Below are 18,522 nucleotides of genomic sequence, written 5' to 3'. Positions count from 1 at the left end.
CGGAGCGGCTGGGCCCGTGAGCCATGGCCACTGAGCCTGCGCGTCCGGAGCCTGTGCTCCGCAACGGGAGAGGCCACAACAGTGAGAGGCCCGCGTACCGCAAAAAAAAAAAAAAACAAAAAAACAATTTTTATGCATTTGAATTTATCCATCTTTTATGTCGCAATTTTTGCTCTTTGTGTTACGCTGCAAAAGTCCTTTCCCATCCTATCAGAGAACCGTCTACCTGTATTTTCCTCTGGGACTTCCAGAGTTTCACTTCTCTGTGTCGATCTTTAATCCATCTGACGTGCTCTCACTACACCCATGTAATTTACTGAACAATTATCTTTCCCTGCCTGTCATCTTCACTACTAAATTCTCAGTATTCTTCCAGTTTCTAAGTGTTTTAATGATCTGTCTAGTCCTGTGCCATCACCACAGCTGTTAATTATTTTAGTTTTATAACCTTTTAGTGGAGCTGTGGCAAAGTGTAAAGGACAATCAGGTGTGAATAGATGAGGTCCAACATGTAAGCAAGTTACCTTATTGTAATACAAGCCTTCTTCTGGAGAAAATTCACGTTTAAATTCATCACCTGCACCACAGTGAGCCTGTGCACAAATTCGCATGAGTCGTCCCGTGTTACATAATAAAAGGGCAGCATTTGTGACATCGTCAATTGACTCAAAGTTGTGAATTCCCTTTTCAAAACAAGAAAAGCTTTTTTTCCACAACTGCTGCTCTGCAGTAGACACAGTTTTGCTCACTTCACAAAAAAAGAAAGAAAACAATTGTGTAAGCAGATATCAGCGTAAACCCACCAGTGTCTCTCGATGAGATGATGAGAGCGTGGCAGTGACAGGATGTCTAGTGGACCACCAGCCACCTGGACCCACTGCAGCGCACTATTCTCATCACACCTGTGTCCCCCCCGCCCCCCGCCCCAAATTCATGTTGAGGCCCTAACCACAAATGTTGACTAAGGTCTCATTTATGAGGGCATAAGGTGGGACCCTGATCCAAAATGACTGGTGTTCTCATAAGAGAGAGAGACGTCAGGAACACACACACAGAAAAGACCAGGTGAGGACACAGCAAGAAAGTGGCCACCTGCAAGCCAAGAAGAGAAGTCTCAGAGAAATCCAACCTTGGACTTCCAGCTCCACATTGTGAGAAATAAATTTCTGTTGTTGAAACCACCTAGTCTATGGCAGCCGGGCAGACTGACACAACACTCGGAGTCCTCTTCTCTATTAACCAGATGATATTAAAGCAGGCATATAAAAACATCGAGCAAAGCACTATTGCATAAAGATTCAAAAGACATGGTCCCATGAATTTCAAGAGGCACAGTCTGTGTCTTCTCTAATTCTCCTAGGTTTCTGACAACCACTTTTCATACACCTTCACCAACTTCCTCCTCCAGAGGCACCTTAAAAGCATAGGTTCTTATATCTCAATTTGAAAAACGTATTATATACGTATAAATAACAACAACAAAAAAGCACAGGTTCTCCCACCAGCAATGACCTCTGTACCCCTGTGGCAAGTACAGCTCACAGATCAACAGGCACACAATAACTTATTCAACCTACCTGCTGTCCTCAGTTTTATCTCGGCCCTTTTGGTTTCCCATGCTGTGTGTACAGCCTCTACAGTTTCACCCATTCTCATGGCTTCAACTATCACGCCTATGTGAATGGTTCCCAACCTATGCCTTGCTAACCCAAAGAGCTCTAAGCACACATTTCTAACTGACTACTAAATCATACCATTCACGTACATGTCCACTGGCTTCTCAAACTCAACATGGGCGCAGATGAATCCATCCCCCTCTGCCTGAATCACTGAAGGCCACTCGCTGCTCCTCTAAACACCCACTGGACACTATATCTTTGGCTCCTTCCTAACGCTGCCTACTCCGGTCGAGACATCCCACCTTTCCCACATCTGCCTGCTGCAATCATATCATGTTGCAATCTGCCCAAACTACACCTTCTTCCCACAAGCCTTCCAAGAAAGCCACAACTTCAAGGAACGTCTTCCTTTCCCCACTCCTCTACTGTTCGGCATTTGTACTTATAGCATTTTTCAGAGATTTGTATTCATATCTGGCTTCCCAGCTTGGAGAACTATGTCTTAGCCAATTACATATCCAGTATAGAGCCTAGCACATGGCTGACTGTCCAACTCACTTCTGAAGTGATCAGATGGAGGACGGAGGACAGTGAAATGATGACTCCCAAGGGGAAATAATGTCTTTTCCTACTTTTATTCCTTGAGAATTTAATAATAAAAGATTCTTTAATAGTGCACCCCTTTATGACATAAAATCAAATGCCACAGTTCTTGGCTTGAACCATGTAAAATCAGCATGATTTTCTAAGAGAACGGGCAATAAAGACAGGACCCCAGAGACGTACTCACCTACTCTCTCACTCTGTAATGCGGCAGCCTGATTCATGTAAAAGACACCGATTTCATTTCTAATGTTACCCATTCTCTTCAATACTTGTATATACTGTTCTGGATTTTGACTTTTTAAGTCACTAAACTGCAAGATTTCATTAGCAGCCTCATAACATTTACAACTAACTGAAAGTTGACTTTCTAAGTCCGTAGACAAATCAGTTGCCCATGCAAATCCTTAAAAGAAAAAAAAGGAAACATCACCATGAATCATATGAACCCTTATTCCTTAGTATCTAAGTAATCTAATACTTTTAAGACAAAATAACATATAGTAAAATTATGCTTATACCATAATATGCAATATAGTATAAACATAGTAAGATTCAGTTAATACAACTAAAATTTTACATTTCAAAAGAAAAGATCTCTGAATTTATTTTAAAAACTATATTTTCTTGGGACATTAATGTTGGATTAAAAGAAATACTTTCCTGCCTAAAAACAACTCCCAAGACCCAGATTTTACCAGGTCCACTGCTTATTGGTACAGACCTAAAGTTGTCCACTGATACAAGGTAAACCAGTTTTTCCTTTTTAATTACTGGAAACAGTTCTTGAAATAAAGTTCGGATTGCTACAAAGGCTAGTTATGTACATTAGAGTTTGCCAATGTAAGTTTATGTCACTGAAGAAGCTGACAGATAAGCTCTCAAAGACTTAAACGTGCCCTCTAGTGGAGACTGGAGTAAACTCAGGTGCAGGGCCCAAAAATTCAAGGGAGAAAAAGGGTAGTACTCCTGCTGATAACTTTCAAGGAGCACATCACTCTTACAAAGAAGTAAATTATATGAAATTAACATGATGGGAATGGCAAAAACAAACTTAAGGATTTTATCACCATGTTTATTAAAATAAAATGATTATTTGAGAAACTCAGAAGGGGAGAAGGGGAGAAAGAGGGCAAAAAAAACCCACAATAATACATTTCCTCCGCCAGTATACCTCTCTAGATGTTAACAGTCCAAAGTTTTTTGGGATGTGGATATAAAGTGATATAAACGATTTAAGAGCATAATAAAACAACTCCATACATTACAAAAGCACCTAATGTCTCACTTACTGCCCTAATTGCAAGGTGCTTATATATAACTGTACTGAGCTAAGAGGGAGGGATACTGCTCTGCAGACTAAATTCTCCTATCTTCCAAAAACAGACAGCTGTGAACTACATTTAAAAAATAATGATCACTGGGGCTTCCCTGGTGGCGCAGTGGTTGAGAGTCCTCCTGCCGACGCAGGGGACACGGGTTCGTGCCCCGGTCCGGGAAGATCCCACATGCTGCGGAGTGGCTGGGCCCGTGAGCCATGGCCACTGATCCTGCGCGTCCGGAGCCTGTGCTCCGCAAGGGGAGAGGCCACAACAGTGAGAGCCCCACGTACCGCAAAAAAAAATAAAATAAAAAAATAATGATCACTGTATCTTAGCCCTCAGGAACCATTCAAAAGGTGAACCATTCAAAAAGTAATTCATCCACTTTTACCAACTGTTACTCCTTTTCAAAAGAAAATCATGGCTTGGTTAGCTGACTAAAGGGTTTCCCAGAAAAACCTTACAAAGAGAGAAGTGTAAAAAGTCAATACGATTGTCTCCAGAGACTATTTTTTAATTAGTTCTAGTTGTATAATTACTAATTATAAAATACTTCAAAACCACTTTATACACAAATACACAGGATCATGTTCAATTTAACATTAAGAAATGAAACAAAACAGCAATACCGAAACACTAACATTTCTGGCATTTTTCTGAATCAAACGATGAGTCTCACTGGCATACCTTGACAACTGGACTCCCTGTGGAGGCTGTGTAATATTTCCTGGTCTTCTTTTGTTTGGTAATTAAACTCTTCAAGGTGTGCCGCTCTATTATTTGCATTCTGGGCCAGCATTAGCTGGATATCACCACAGAGTGTTAAATATTGAGAAAGAAATAGCAGCACTTCAGAAAGCATATTGGTGCAGAGGCAGCAATAAGTATCTATGTGGAAAGGGTAGGAAGGAGAAAAAACACAGCACATTAAAAATGAAGGAATACAGTAAAAATTAAGAAAATCTGTTACCAGCTGAAAGCTTTGTACCAGTGTATCTAAGTTTATTTTATGTCACATATCACATATGACTTCATGTATTTCAAAATGAAGCGATGTTAAACCAAAGTGGAAAATACTAGGAAACATATACAAGATTAGAAAAAAAAATTTTAGTTAAATTTAAAACAGAAATAGGATTAAAATTTCACTGATTCAGATGCCTTCTCCGTTCTCTCCTCCCAATGCCTATTAAATATTTTCATTTATAGTAACTTACCATGGCTCTGCAAAGCTAATTTAATGTATCGTAACGCTCTTCCATATTTCTGAAGACTCATGGCAGCATCAGACAAAACATAATAGGCCTTTGATGACTTGAGAATCAGCTGGAGTTTCATTTTATGTTGCCAAGAACCAGGGATCATTCCAGACTGACTGGAATAATTACCCTTCTGAAGGGAGCCCACTACGACATGAGGGAAAAAAGGCAGCACATTTTATTTGAATATAAGTCTCACTGTAAAAAAATTTTGCTTCTTGATAAAAACCCTCCAGGCCTAGGTACTATTAATAGCTACAACAAAACTGGTAAATACTGTATCTTACTACTTAAATGCAATGAAGTAGAATAGCAGTGTTTTGACATTCTCACTTGGGACTTCCAAAGGCCTGCTTCTCCGTAGCTGTCAACTCTGTCACTCTTTCAGGGTCACTAACATAACTAAGCTCATGACTGACATCTACGTCCTTTCTCTAGTCTATGCGTCGACCTGCCAAAAAGTTCACCTTCCTAAAGCACAGCTTTAATCACAGTGGAACTCCTGTTCTAAAACATTAAAATGGCTTCTCACCACTTATTCAATCATGTCTCAGCATCTCAGCCCACTTCCTAAGCTCCATTTTGTTTAGCCTTACCTCCTTGTACTCCACGCCTACTCTCCACCAACCAAAATCAAGGTGCAGCTTGTTGCCTACATAGACCCTGTTTTCCCTGTATCCCATCTGGGTTTACTGCTTCCTCCACCAGGAATACTTTCTGAAGTCCAGCCCATTACTACCCTCTTCAGCCAACAAATGACCACTTCTGTGCCAAGCACCGTGCTAGGCACCAGAAACAGTGACATGAAGTTATATGGCCTCTGTCCTTGAAGACCCCACAGACCAAGGGTGGAGATGGGCCAATAACATAAACCACAACAAAATATATTAAGTGCAATGACAGAGAGAAGAGCAAAATGCTGTGGGAACCCACCCCCCATCATCTCCCAGCTTCAAGATGTCTCATTTTATTTTATTTTTTTTAAAGATGTCTCATTTTTTGATCAGCTCCAACACTTGAGTCTTTCAAAGCAATGAAAAGTACTTAGTCTCTTATGGTTTTATTTGTGCATGTATTTCTTTTTCCTCTGCTACTGTTATGCATTTTCTATATGCGAGGCATTGTGAGAAAACCAAAAATGAAGAAGATGAAGTTTTGCTCACAAGTGTGTTCGTGTGTGTGTGTGTAAAACCATTAGACACAGCTGATGATGACTGAGGCAGGCCTCAGTTAAGTGCTCACAGGACAGAGTGGTGAGGGAACCAAGTAATTCTGGGGATAGAGGTTAGGACGGAGACCTTAAACAAGAGCAGGATTTTCAACAGCTGAGATGCGGAGGAAGGAGGAGACAGAAAAGGCATTTCAGAGGAGAGAACACCATGAAGGAAGCACAGAGACAGGGGTCTCGAGTGCTGGTGTGGTCCTCCTCATTGTGGGTAGACTCAGGCTGGCACATAGGAAGCACTACATAAATGCTGGGGAAATGAATCCTGCCACGCACACTGCCCCCCGCCCCCTTATGTTCATGAAGGGAAGAAAAGACCTTTTAGAAAGCACTTGATACTATTTTAAACATACTGGCTTTCAAAACACTTTTTAAAATAACTGAAACTGATTTAAAAAAACAAAGGGAGGGGGATATGGTTGGAAAAAGAAATACAACTTAGATTAAAATAAATGAGAAATTCAGGACTTTGACTTCAAAGTCCACATGTTCCTCATGAAGTGATGTCCTTGAGGAACAAATCAGACCCTTTATAAGTGACTCCTGCAGCTTATCCAAGTGCCGTAAGGAGACAACGGCTACCACTCCTAAGGTGCTCATTATGTGCACTGTTCTAAGCACGTTACATACATTAACTCACTGAATCCGTGTAAGAGCCCTTTAAAGTAGGGACTATTATTGTCTCTACTTTGAGAGAAAACAAGGCTCAAAAAAGTCAAACAACCTGCCCTAGTGAAGCTGAGATCTGAAGCTGTGCGGTTTGGTTCCTAAGTCCTTGTGCTTAAACCCTTGACTGCATCTACTGAAGTGGGGCTTTCTCAGGAGAACCCCACCGTGCTGAAGGCATTAGTTCCTCACAGCAGGTAACAGGAGGAAGCAGGTTCCTTATGTTCTTCTTAGAACTATCTATAAAGGATCGAAATTATCCTGTTTTATTTTATATTTCAATTGAAAGGATATCTTCCCCCACTTTCCATTCACATGATATCCTTTTTCTGAATTCCTTTCAATGAATGCCTTAATTGACCTAAGTCTGCTGTTGAAAAGGCCTACTATATTATTCCGCTGAAAAGGCCTTATTTGCACTTCAATTCAACTTACTTTTGTCCAAAAACAAGGCCATCTGCTTCTCCAGACCCTCAGGACCCCCCCTTGTGGATTCATCTTCATATTTTAGTGGGATTGGGGTGTTGGGGTCAGCGGCAGGGAGGTCACTTTCTTTTTTGATGCTGCTGTCCACAGATTTTAAACCCTTTAAAAGAAAAGAAACATTTACTATACGTGTCACTGAACACCAACTGGAAACTAAATATAAGGCAATATCTGGACTACTAGATACATTTAGGAGAATTTAAATTTTGAAAACAGACTTTAAAAAACTACTACATTTGACCTGAAAATTAGGAGACATTAATTTTCAACTTATGCTTAAAGGGGGGGAAAATCACAGTAGAATATCATTCAGAATAACATGTAGGCACCAATAAACAAACACTATTTGCATATCAAGTACAAGTTTTACTGAAACGGTGCAGTCTACACTGAAACTTACCTCCAGAACGTAGGTAAGCACAAGTCTACAGCGCTCTTCTGTGTCATGGCAAACTGGAAATGCACAACTGGGCTTCAGAAACAAACATTTAAAATTATTAATATGCACTGATATGACAAATTCCATCTCCTGGGAATTACTAAAACTCTACAAGTCAATAATTTTGAAATTTTCTGTATATTCAGCTTAGTGAGGTATCTGACATTTTAAGGCTAATGCACTGTTTAATTGCAGAGTAAACTGATATAAGCATCAACAAAAATCTTGCTTAAAAAGATCTTCCAGCATACATGTTGCTTTAAGTACTTAAAATTCAAAAAAATAATTCTATTACAACAAAAAAAGCAAGAATGAAAGTAGTAATGTTTTAAATAAATGTATACCTAATCCGATGGGTGAGCTTGACTCCTAATCAGCACTAGTTCTTGGTAACACACAGTTAATAATATCATCAATTTAGCAATAAGTTAACAAGTATTGCCAATGATCTCACTGTATAATTTATATACTTAATTAGGAGGAGAACCAGTTAACAGCCTCCATCTACTAAGTGATATCATGTGTAAGAGCTTCTGCTAGGCATTCCATTTGGTGAATTTTATGAGGCTGGAATTACCATTCTCGTTATACAGAGAAATAAACACAGATGTTAAGTAATGTGTTCAAGCACTCAGTGAGCGAATGCTGAGGCCGGGGCTCTGGAGCCATGCTGTCTGTACTTCAAAAAGTACTGAGATAAGGCAAAGCTACCATGAAAGACATGTTTATATGAATACTATGACTGTATTTCTGAGTGCTTTCAATATTGATAGAAAGTGCTGTCTCTGTAAAAAACAAAAAAAAAAATCTGTAAGCATACCATTCTCCAAATGTAATCACATTCTGTTACAATGCAGTTTCCCAAATACAGGTACCTTTTATAATCAATGTTTTTGTTTATAATCAGAAACATTTTTTTACTGTACTGCGGGGTTCAAGCTGCAAGTGCACTAAAATTCAGAAAGACGGTTTATGAGAGACAGAAAAAAAGGCAGTGGGGCTAAGGTAAATGAGAGGAGAAATGAAGGAAGAGAAGGTCAGAAGGACAGGCAATGTTTTGGGGTGACACAGAGGTGTCCTCTAAAAACCTATTTGGATATAAAATTTCCACCTGAAAGTTAAACTCAGAGCTTAAATTAAGAGATTATCTATAAATATGACAGGAAATTATAATTTAGAAAAATGAAACGTAATTACACTGTCTAGAAAAAGATGGATGGTATGACAGTCAACACAATTGACACCAAGAGAAACCAAAAGGGCAGGAAGCTCTTTGGGTCTTTCGGGCTGTGACCAGAGAAGAGACATGTCCAATCCAGCTGACATGGCCACAGTCACTGAAAAGCACCATCCTGTAGCACAGGGACAATGTGCCAGATTTCTCCACATATGGATCAATAATGAGCCACCCATGTGCTCTGATTCTACGTGCACCAAGCAACCTACACATTCAGTCTCCCAGCAACACAGCAACCGGGAAGAAGTACCATGGTGAGCAGCCAGGGCTGCACACTGGTCACTGGAAAGGAAAATCTCCCACATAAAAATTAACATATTGATGTGGTTTACACATCAGCCCACCATAGGTCTGCACGTGGATCAGTTACCCTGGGACAACTATAAAACCAAGTTTCAGAATTCATAGAGCTAATGATTACTAGACCCTAGACCATAAAAGATTTACTGAAGTAATGCCACCTTTTGAGATGCTAACTGTATTCAATTAACGATTATTTGTTTTTCCATTGATGAAATTTTAATACAAATTTCAATATGCTTACTCTGATTTGATGAATGGATTTGTATTTTTCTGGAACTGACAATTCTCCAACAGACTTAATTATAGCTACTGCTTTGTTATCATCTGATGGATCAGAACAGGTGCTGTAGGATACGTTTTCATCGCTGTCTGGCATCTCCTCCTCCTCTTCACTATAACTTTCATCAGAATTCTCATTTAATGGAGATTCTGAACTTTCTTTTTTAGGTTCATCCAATTGGAAGAGTTCTGAAAGCATGTAATTGGCTGAAGCAATAATCTTATAAAAAGAAAAAAATATAAGTAACTCATCAAAATTGAGCATTCTAAAGTGGAATGAATTTTACTACTGTACTAACAAATTTTAAGAGACCTGCAGACAGGCTGTTTCCACCACAGACTGTTAATACACACTGAAATGTTCCTGTTTCAAAGTACCAATACTCTGAATGTACTCTGTAAAATCCTCATGGGTTGATATGTTTATTTCCTAAAATTATTCCATTCCCAGCCCTCTCTCTTAAGAAAAAGTGGCAAATGTATTTCACTGGAGACAAGTTTTCACGTATAAAGTGTCATAACTAAAATGTTAGCAACACATCACTCCATATCAACCAAGAAACAAGAATTTCTCTTTACAAGCTATGAACTAATTAGTTTATCTTTAATAGGCAACTAATATTTACTATACGACCTATGGTTCCAGGGGGAAAACCTCCACTAGCTTAATGAGGGAAAAGTCCAGAAAATCTGGTTTCTCTTAAAATTAGCATTTATATATTAGCATTTATTCTACTCTACTGTTTAGGTAATTCTTAGTCTCAGACATGCAATAATCTTAACACTATTTTTAACTTATTAACCACCATCACCTTAATCAGCAATTAGACATTTAAGCCAGAAATTGCTTTGCCATTTTTCTTCAAAAACAGTTTATCTTGGTTTGGGCTCTAGGATAATCTTTATCTCCAAACTGCACGTGGCCACAATTAAAAGGAACTTGGATCTTTAAAAAAAAAAAAATCACAGATACTACATATCTCTTCTGATTTAAACAGGACACAACTATCCTTACACTGAAACATACAGTTGTCAAATTCAGACACCTGAGGGTAATAAGGGTGGTGTAAAACCATGGGCACAGAACTGAGGTTGTTTTAGAAGATGCTTTTATATACTGAGGTACAGGATGTGGACCTTATTCATACTGACATTCATGTAAATGGATCTTTCAAGAGACTATAGTTTTCTACCTTTTAACAGTGATAATACAAAGGAAAAACAGCACTACTTTATTAAAATTGTGTGAATTGTAAATTTATAGAACAGTGCTATCCAAGAGAAATGTGAGCCAGACACAAAATTTAAAATTTTCTAGTGGCTACATTAAAAAAAAGTAAAAACTGGTTGAAATCAATTTTTTCTTTTCTTTTTTTTTTTTGCGGTACGTGGGCCTCACTGTTGTGGCCTCTCCCGTTGCGGAGCACACGCTCCGGACGCGCAGGCTCAGCAGCCATGGCTCACGGGCCCAGCCACTCCGCGGCATGTGGGATCTTCCCGGACCAGGGCACGAACCTGCATCGGCAGGCGGACTCTCAACCACTGCGCCACCAGGGAAGCCCGAAATCAATTTTTAATATTACACTTGATTCAATAAACAAAATATTTCATCATGTAATGTGTACACACATGCGCACACACACTCTTCAAGATTCAGTGTGTATTCTACATTGAAAGCACATCTCGATTCAGATGAAGCACACTTTAGTGCTCAAGAGCCACACGTGGTACCTGGCTACCAAACTGGATCCATTGGGCAGTTGCAGACTATGAATTAGGCAGTTTTAATGTCTAGGCAACAATTCTCTATCGGAATGCCAGAATTCTTTTAGAGAGCATATGTTAGTCTTACTTGAGGATGCCTGCCTTTGTCCAGCAATTTAACACAATTCAGAAGCAGGGTTCTAACAGTCCCATAGTGTTTCTTATTTTGATTCTTCTTCATCATCATGTTGCAAGCAACCCTAAAAGAAGTTCATATCAAATTTACTCCCCATTCATCGTTCTCTACAAGACTCAAGTCTAGGCACGCTCTTCTTTCCTTCCAGTGGAATAAGGGCCATAAGAAACAACTAAATGTTGTGTTTTATATACCTGCCCTCCCCCTTCCCCATTTATTTTGGAACAGTATATAGGTGTATATATACATACATACACACACTTTTTTTAAACTATGAAAATCTAAAAGGTATTTAAAACCTTGGCGTAGATAATGTGGCTATACACTTAAGAATTGTAAGTAAGGCTAATTCTTCATCTTAACTTCTTAAAGCACTCACTTATATAAGAGAATAGCCACTGGCATTGTGAATGGATTTTGGTATTTGTCTTCAGTTTCTTCACAAAGAGTAGTGAGATCATAGAGCTTCACTATATCACTGCCACTTGCTGGGAAAAAACAAAAAAACCAAAAAAACCAAATAAACCTCACTTTACAGTTGCCACTCAAATCAATTACTATTCATTCAAGAATTAGCTTACCTTTAAATAGCCAATAGGTATGTCCTTCTTTGGTACAATTAGATTTCAAAAATGATAAAATATTCTGTGCAATATCTTTTATGACTTTAGTAGAAAAATTAGAGTTTTCCAAATTGGGAATCTCTTCTGTCTTTATCATTTCATACTTCTGTAAAACAGATAGAAGATAGTTTAAGAGAAAACCTACACAGCAACACTTCGCTTATGAAAAAGCGACCAAACATACGAATCCCGCAACTAGAGACCTACGCAGCATGAGCGTTTAAGGCACTGGTTTTTGGTCTTTTTTCTGCCCTGATACTCCAAAGAAATCTGACCCATCCCTGCCAGCAATGTGGTGGTTTACCACAGGAATAATTCTCAAGGGGGAGTCATCACCTGATTTTGAACCACACACTTAGGCAGGATCTCATTTCTGTCCTAACCATGGAACAAGTCACACTGTACACTTTCTTCTATTCTACCCTAATGGTTTTCCACTGGGAAGGTGGTAAATGAAGGCAGACTTCGCCCAGTAAACTTTCTCAAAATATGTATTTCTGGCTTTTTCTTTCCCCTGACACTATAGTCATCTGGGCAGTGTCTCCAGTATATCCTCTTTTCCCCTTGAGCTATGGAGTCTATTCCTTTACAGAAATGGAGCATGGCGTGTGGAGGCAACAGTAAGAGTAAAGGCTGCAAGGCTATTACTATCACGATTTTTTTTTTTTTTTTCCCGGTATGTGGGCCTCTCACTGCTGTGGCCTCTCCCATTGCGAAGCACAGGCTTCGGATGCGCAGGCTCAGCGGCCATAGCTCATGGGCCCAGCCGCTCCACAGCATGTGGGATCTTCCCAGACCGGGGCATGAACCCGTGTCCCCTGCATCGGCAGGCGGACTCTCAACCACTGCGCCACCAGGGAAGACCACTATCACAATTTTTAAAGCGCCTCCGTAGCTTTAGCTTGTCTTCTGCTTACACTTCCCTAAAGGCCACTTACCATATTTTCTGAAGTACTCTAAGACTAGAAACTACAAATCAGTTGGAAAATTGACCAGATCAAAACAGAAGTGATCTCACCCTTCTCTGATCATCCAGACTCCTGTGTCACTACACTGTGAATCCTTCACCCACTGTCTCCAATTTTTCTCTTTGCACATTCTTATTTCCCATTAGGTTAAACCGTTCTGAGTAGTGACCAAACCTTATTGTTTTTCCTCCAACATTTCTGATGGGGACAAAGTCCCTCATAAATAGAATATGCTCAATAACAATTTGCTATATAAACTATTTACTTTTATGCAATGCTGGGGCCTTTCCTTAAAACTTTGCATAAACTGAGTAGGTATTTGTATACTGAATAAACACCTCTACTGTTAGGACACTTTCAGGTAATTACTGTGGGTTCCTGGCATTAAAATTACAGTTCTCTGGCTACAAATATAGATTTTAGTACTGTATTATGACCTGCCCACAAATTACCTGTAAAATTAGACTCCTATAACATCTAGAATTCTGATATCACCAACTCAAACGTGAAAACACTCAAATTTGAGTTTATCCATAGCTATCTTCCTTGCCAAAATACACCTTAGTATTTAACAGTCTTAAAAACTTTAGTGAGGTACTTTCTCCTCCAATCTGTATTTGAGAGATTATTTTAAAAGTCGCACTGTATCTATCTTACCTGTACAATTCCATTTACATGAAAACACATGACAAGCTCTGGTACATTGCATATCAAGTTGTCCAACCAATAGTCGATTCCAGTTAGCACATTAATTGGTTTGTTGTTATCCCTAAAAATACACATTTCTAGTGTTATTTGATTTAATTAAGCTGTTCCATAGTCAATCACCTGAGACTTATTTCCCCCATTAAAATATTTTAATCTATTCTCCCTAGTTGGAGAATGCCATTTATGCTTTCTCTTCTGATGAGACACGCACATGTAGCTTATGTGGTGTGTTGTACTTAACATCCTTCCACAAGCTTTTCTTGGACTTCTAATGGGTGTCCATCAGTTTTCAGTAAGAATAGGAGGAACTATGACAGTGGATGACGGGGAGCCTACTGCACGCTCTTCACACAACCTGAAGTGAAAGACTGACCAGCATGCATCATAGTGCCCAAGTCAGAATTCACATGGACTAGCATGAACACATACACCTGGAACATTAAAAAAATGCTCACAATTAGTTAACAGAAAGCTGGTAGACCATCTCCTTGACTAGTTAAATAGACTACATTATATTCTCACAAGTTGTAGATTCAGACTTAAGACTAGGTCAGCACAGCAGATCTCTGACTCCACTCACTGAGGACTAGAATGAAAAGCCATCCAGAGGGCTTTCAGCATTTGCTGAAACACTCCTTCCTCACTGCAGCCATTTCAACTGGTGGGGCAAGAAGGGAAGTGAAAACAACTAGAAAAGACAACGATGCTGGAATGGAGAGGCGAAAGCAGACGGAAGGCTGATCTAAAGGGACACGAGCCTGGTTACCTGAGGCGCAGGCTGACTGCTGGGTATCTGCCTCCTCCAAATATAGGCATGTTGGAGCCAACCAGCATATGTATGTCTTCAAACGTCCATAAAATATTCCGAGCAAAATCATTTTTAAGACCCTGTGATTTAAAATCAAATAGAAAGATTATATAATAAACAGGAGATCAGTAATCTCCCCCCATGATCCACAGAAAGACTAGAAAAAGGAAAAGACAAGGGAGACAAGGTAAATTAAAGCCACAGAGCTATAAGATCACAGAGATGCTTAGAAAGATTCAGGATCAAGTGGATTTCTTCCCCTATGAATCCAATTTAGACTAGTTTTTAAATGACGAAGTAGACTGGGGATTAGGTGTCTCACCTTGGACACCACGAAAAGCATACCTGACTGTTCTCCCCGTCATTGAATAAAGTAGTCAGGTTTTGTTCTTTAGGTGCTGAGGCCACATGCCCCACTATGTATGAGGGTTCAAGAGGCTCACCTCCCTGTGAAAAGTGCAAGGATAAGGAGTGATTCTGCTGCCGTAATTACTTTAAAATGGCCTACTGTTAAAGAGTATCACCTAAACATTCAAAGCACACACATCAAATCTACTCTTGTAAATCAGGGCTAATACAAATCATTAACTCTCATCACTGGGTGACATATTTGAGCTCCTAATTACCGGTTACTAGAATAAGCTAATCACATTTAGATCTTATTCAAATAACAATGAAAGATTATTTTAAGCTTTCCAAGCTTTTTTCCTCTTTTTTTGGGTGAATCAGAAGAGCACTGCTCTTTCAGCACACCCCATCCCTACTGGATTAAAAAATTCCTAAGAAACCTCAGCCGTATTTTTGAGACACTGGTCATCAGAACAGCCTCCAGTTTCACATTTCCTAGTGTGTGTTTCACAGAAGTCTAGTCCCTGGGTGAAAAATTTCTGGAGTCAGGTTTGAAAAACACTGCTTACCAACGATTTGCTTTTGGAGAGTAACAATTCTTATTACCATTAAAAAGCCCCTAAGAGGTCCTGCACTGGAAAAACCTACTTCGCCTCTGTATAATCCAATGTTCTCACATGTATCTGATCTCATAACACTTTCTTATTCTTATTAGATTCTGTGGAATATATTTTGAAAACACATAGGAAGAGGAATCTTTGACATGGGTAAACACAGTCCACCACTCAACTTTCCAACCATAAGGGCAGTTGCCATTAAAAAACATTACTTTAAACCTTTAAGAAACATTACTTTAAACCAAGATGAGCATGCATATGTGCATGCACATGTGAGTATGTGTGTGCATTGCTTATTCCTATGTGTGTGCTAACAGGCCTAGCACCTGCCTGCAAAGTACGTATAACTGCAAGCATGGGGGGGAATCTCCAGTGCTTCTGCTATGTCTTTTCTTCTTTTCAAAGGGTCCTTAAAGGATTTCCAACATTTATTATATTGTTTATTTACACAGACAAGTTATCAACCCCCCAAACTGTATTTGCCAGGTAGCTGCTTTAGTGGGAGTTTGGGCTCTAGTTTATAATGTCCTCAATAAAGGTTTGGCTCACGGCCATACCACAGAGACCTACTTAAACTCTATTAATGCTTAACACAGGCCTCAAACTAGCCGTTTTAGTGTTGGGAGCAAGAATTCATGAGGTGATAGCTTATGAACAAAAATACATCTCTAAATGTTGAAATTTAAAGATTTATATATGTTATAAAAAGTATTCTGTAAAAGATTATTTTTAGGCAGGGTAGCTCTACTTAGGAATATGCCATTGCTAAGACAACCCGACTGCTTACAGGGCCCTTCTAAATGTGGGGGATACATGGGCACACTGGAGTAATGCTGTGAGAACAGGCCTCTGAAGTCAGAAATATCAGGGTTTAAACCCTAGCTGGAACTTCATCAGCTCTGTGGCCACAGACAAACATCTACTTTTTATGAGCTTTATTTACTTATTTGTAAAATGATACCATCAACACAATACATATGCAGCTCCAAGGATGAAACAAATTTATACGCCACACGTGGAGTAAAGTACACGGCCTAAGAGGCATTAAGTAGATTCCAGTTCACTTCCTCCACATGCAGGTCTGCATATTCTCAAAAGCCTCCAAGGTTTTTCAAAGTAATCCTTAAAGGACAGATGATAACACTCATAAAGGAGGAAATGGGTGGTAGAAGACTAGTATTTCTATTATGTGGTCTTTTTATAATGTATTTTGAAGTCAAGGAATACTAAGTAATTTTTCAGAAACTCCTTTAGTGAAGTATAATCACATATAGGAAAGTACATAAAACAAATAATACAGAATATAGTATAATGACTAGTTAGAAAGCAAATTACCTATGTAACCACTACCCAAGTCATGACATGGGACCCTCCTAGCACCCAGCACCCATGTCCCTTCTCATTTATGTAACATACCCACCTCCTACAGTTATCACTAGATGGACTTGCATGGTAATTACTCCCTTCCTTTTCCTTCCAGTTTTCCCAACTTTGGAAAAAATTTAAGGTCACTACAGTTTAACGAGGCATCTCTATCTGAAAACCTACTAAAACTAAAATCAAGTTAAAGCTATTTGTCCCCTATAACCTTATAAGTTGTGAGGATAGATAGTATCTGGACAAATGCTGAATGTTCAACGTGTGAGAATACACAGCAAGAGGAAAAACACAATTTACCAAGTTAAAGATCTTATTTTTACCTTCCTCAAGCTTGTCAATATATTTTCCTAAAAATAAACATGCACAATTTACATCTATGGAGTTATTTTATTCTTTGATAGACACAATAAGGACAAAAACAAATGAACAATAAGAACCAAGAATATAAGAGACAAAAGAGGTAACAGTCTACTCTCTCTTCCTTTCTAAAAGCTTTATAACATTAATGTAGGTTAAGTCTTAGCAACTTCATCTAGAAAATCTGCAGGGCTATTTCAGGCCTACCAATCTGACTAAAAGTTAAGGTAGAAGATCAGTATTTAAATTACAAACAGGCCTGTGAGTCTCAATATCTGATAGGCATTTAATATTTCTACAGTTTAAATATACTGTATCTCCTTATGACTTTAAGGAGATAATCAGTATCGATAAGCATATTGATAAGCTATCTTAAATGTGGTAAAAACTTTTAAATGTTTTTGAATTATTTCTTAAAAAACATCAGATCTAGCCATTCACGATATCCCTTGTAAATTCCATATTGAAAAACTAAAGAAAGTACTTTTTGTAACTGTGAAGACATAAATTGATGGAATATTTTTCACTCCAGTTCGTCTATTTTTATTAACAGAATAATTGATTTTGTCTCCTTAAATGAGTTTGCTGAATTAGCATCTAAGTACTAACTAACCTGACTGGAAGCACTGGGGTCTTCAGAGACTGAAGAAGGCATTTCAAAGGGGGCAGGCCAAGAAGCCCCATCCGAATCATTTGTCTGATCTGCGCTGGATGATTTCTGCTGTTTTGCAGTAGATGGGACAGGCTGAGCAGCTCCATCACCATTGATACTGGCCAAATCAGAAAGAAAAAATACCACACTGTTACTAAGTTAACTTTATGTAACAGGCCACCGGTTTTTAAAAACCAGATTCTATAATCAAGCACAAATCTCGTTAAAAAAGCAATATAGGGCAAATGTCAACAATAATAGCGGCAAAACTTAAATTACTTTTGCTGGCTTCAAATTATGTTTTAGATCAGAATTTCATTTTTCCTCTTAAGATAAAAATAAACAAGTAGCCAAGTACCTGTAATATAAAAACTTCGAAAGAATAGCCTTCTGATACCAGTGTTCTTTGCTTTTTTTCTTCCTCTGCCACTTCTGATCAATAAGTCTTTGATAAAACTCTTTTAACCACGTCCAATCACCAGTCTAAATAACATAAGAAATTGATAAATTAACCAAGCTTGCAGTCAAAACAATTCCTTACCTATTGCCCTCTTATAGGAAATACTTTTTATTTTTTAAATTCCACTTCATAAACCTACACTCGTAAAACATCTACCTTTCTAGACTCAGTCCCTATCAACTCTTTTAGGAAATCTCCCTGTCCTCCTCCTCTCTTTAAGCCAGACAAGGAGAGGTGACTCTCTCTATAACATGTTCTTCAGT

The 18,522-nt window shown here is 38.8% G+C and overlaps 1 protein-coding gene across 8 annotated transcripts in view; it reads right to left on the bottom strand.

Moving 5' to 3' along the window:
* Positions 1 to 18,522, bottom strand: part of EDRF1 (erythroid differentiation regulatory factor 1) — a 40,601-nt gene that overhangs the window by 16,696 nt on the left and 5,383 nt on the right. For 4 of the 8 annotated variants that reach the window (XR_007471177.1, XM_033420758.2, XM_033420759.2 and 1 more), the window contains 15 exons: positions 18,158 to 18,282; positions 17,761 to 17,917; positions 14,791 to 14,892; positions 14,404 to 14,525; positions 13,587 to 13,698; positions 11,920 to 12,067; positions 11,718 to 11,826; positions 11,291 to 11,402; positions 9,401 to 9,658; positions 7,581 to 7,652; positions 7,130 to 7,280; positions 4,762 to 4,950; positions 4,232 to 4,432; positions 2,410 to 2,628; positions 525 to 748 (listed from right to left, as the gene is read on the bottom strand). Coding sequence is in view for 7 of the 8 variants with exons in the window: in XM_033420758.2 (XP_033276649.1) it covers positions 525 to 748; positions 2,410 to 2,628; positions 4,232 to 4,432; positions 4,762 to 4,950; positions 7,130 to 7,280; positions 7,581 to 7,652; positions 9,401 to 9,658; positions 11,291 to 11,402; positions 11,718 to 11,826; positions 11,920 to 12,067; positions 13,587 to 13,698; positions 14,404 to 14,525; positions 14,791 to 14,892; positions 17,761 to 17,917; positions 18,158 to 18,282 (2,301 nt within the window). In the remaining variant the exon portion in view is untranslated. The other 4 variants (XM_049696747.1, XM_049696748.1, XM_049696750.1 and 1 more) reach the window with 3 other exon arrangements.

Source organism: Orcinus orca, chromosome 14 (assembly GCF_937001465.1).
Source record: "Orcinus orca chromosome 14, mOrcOrc1.1, whole genome shotgun sequence".
NCBI classification, from domain to species: domain Eukaryota; kingdom Metazoa; phylum Chordata; class Mammalia; order Artiodactyla; family Delphinidae; genus Orcinus; species Orcinus orca.
This window is presented reverse-complemented; position numbering and strand designations above follow the sequence as displayed.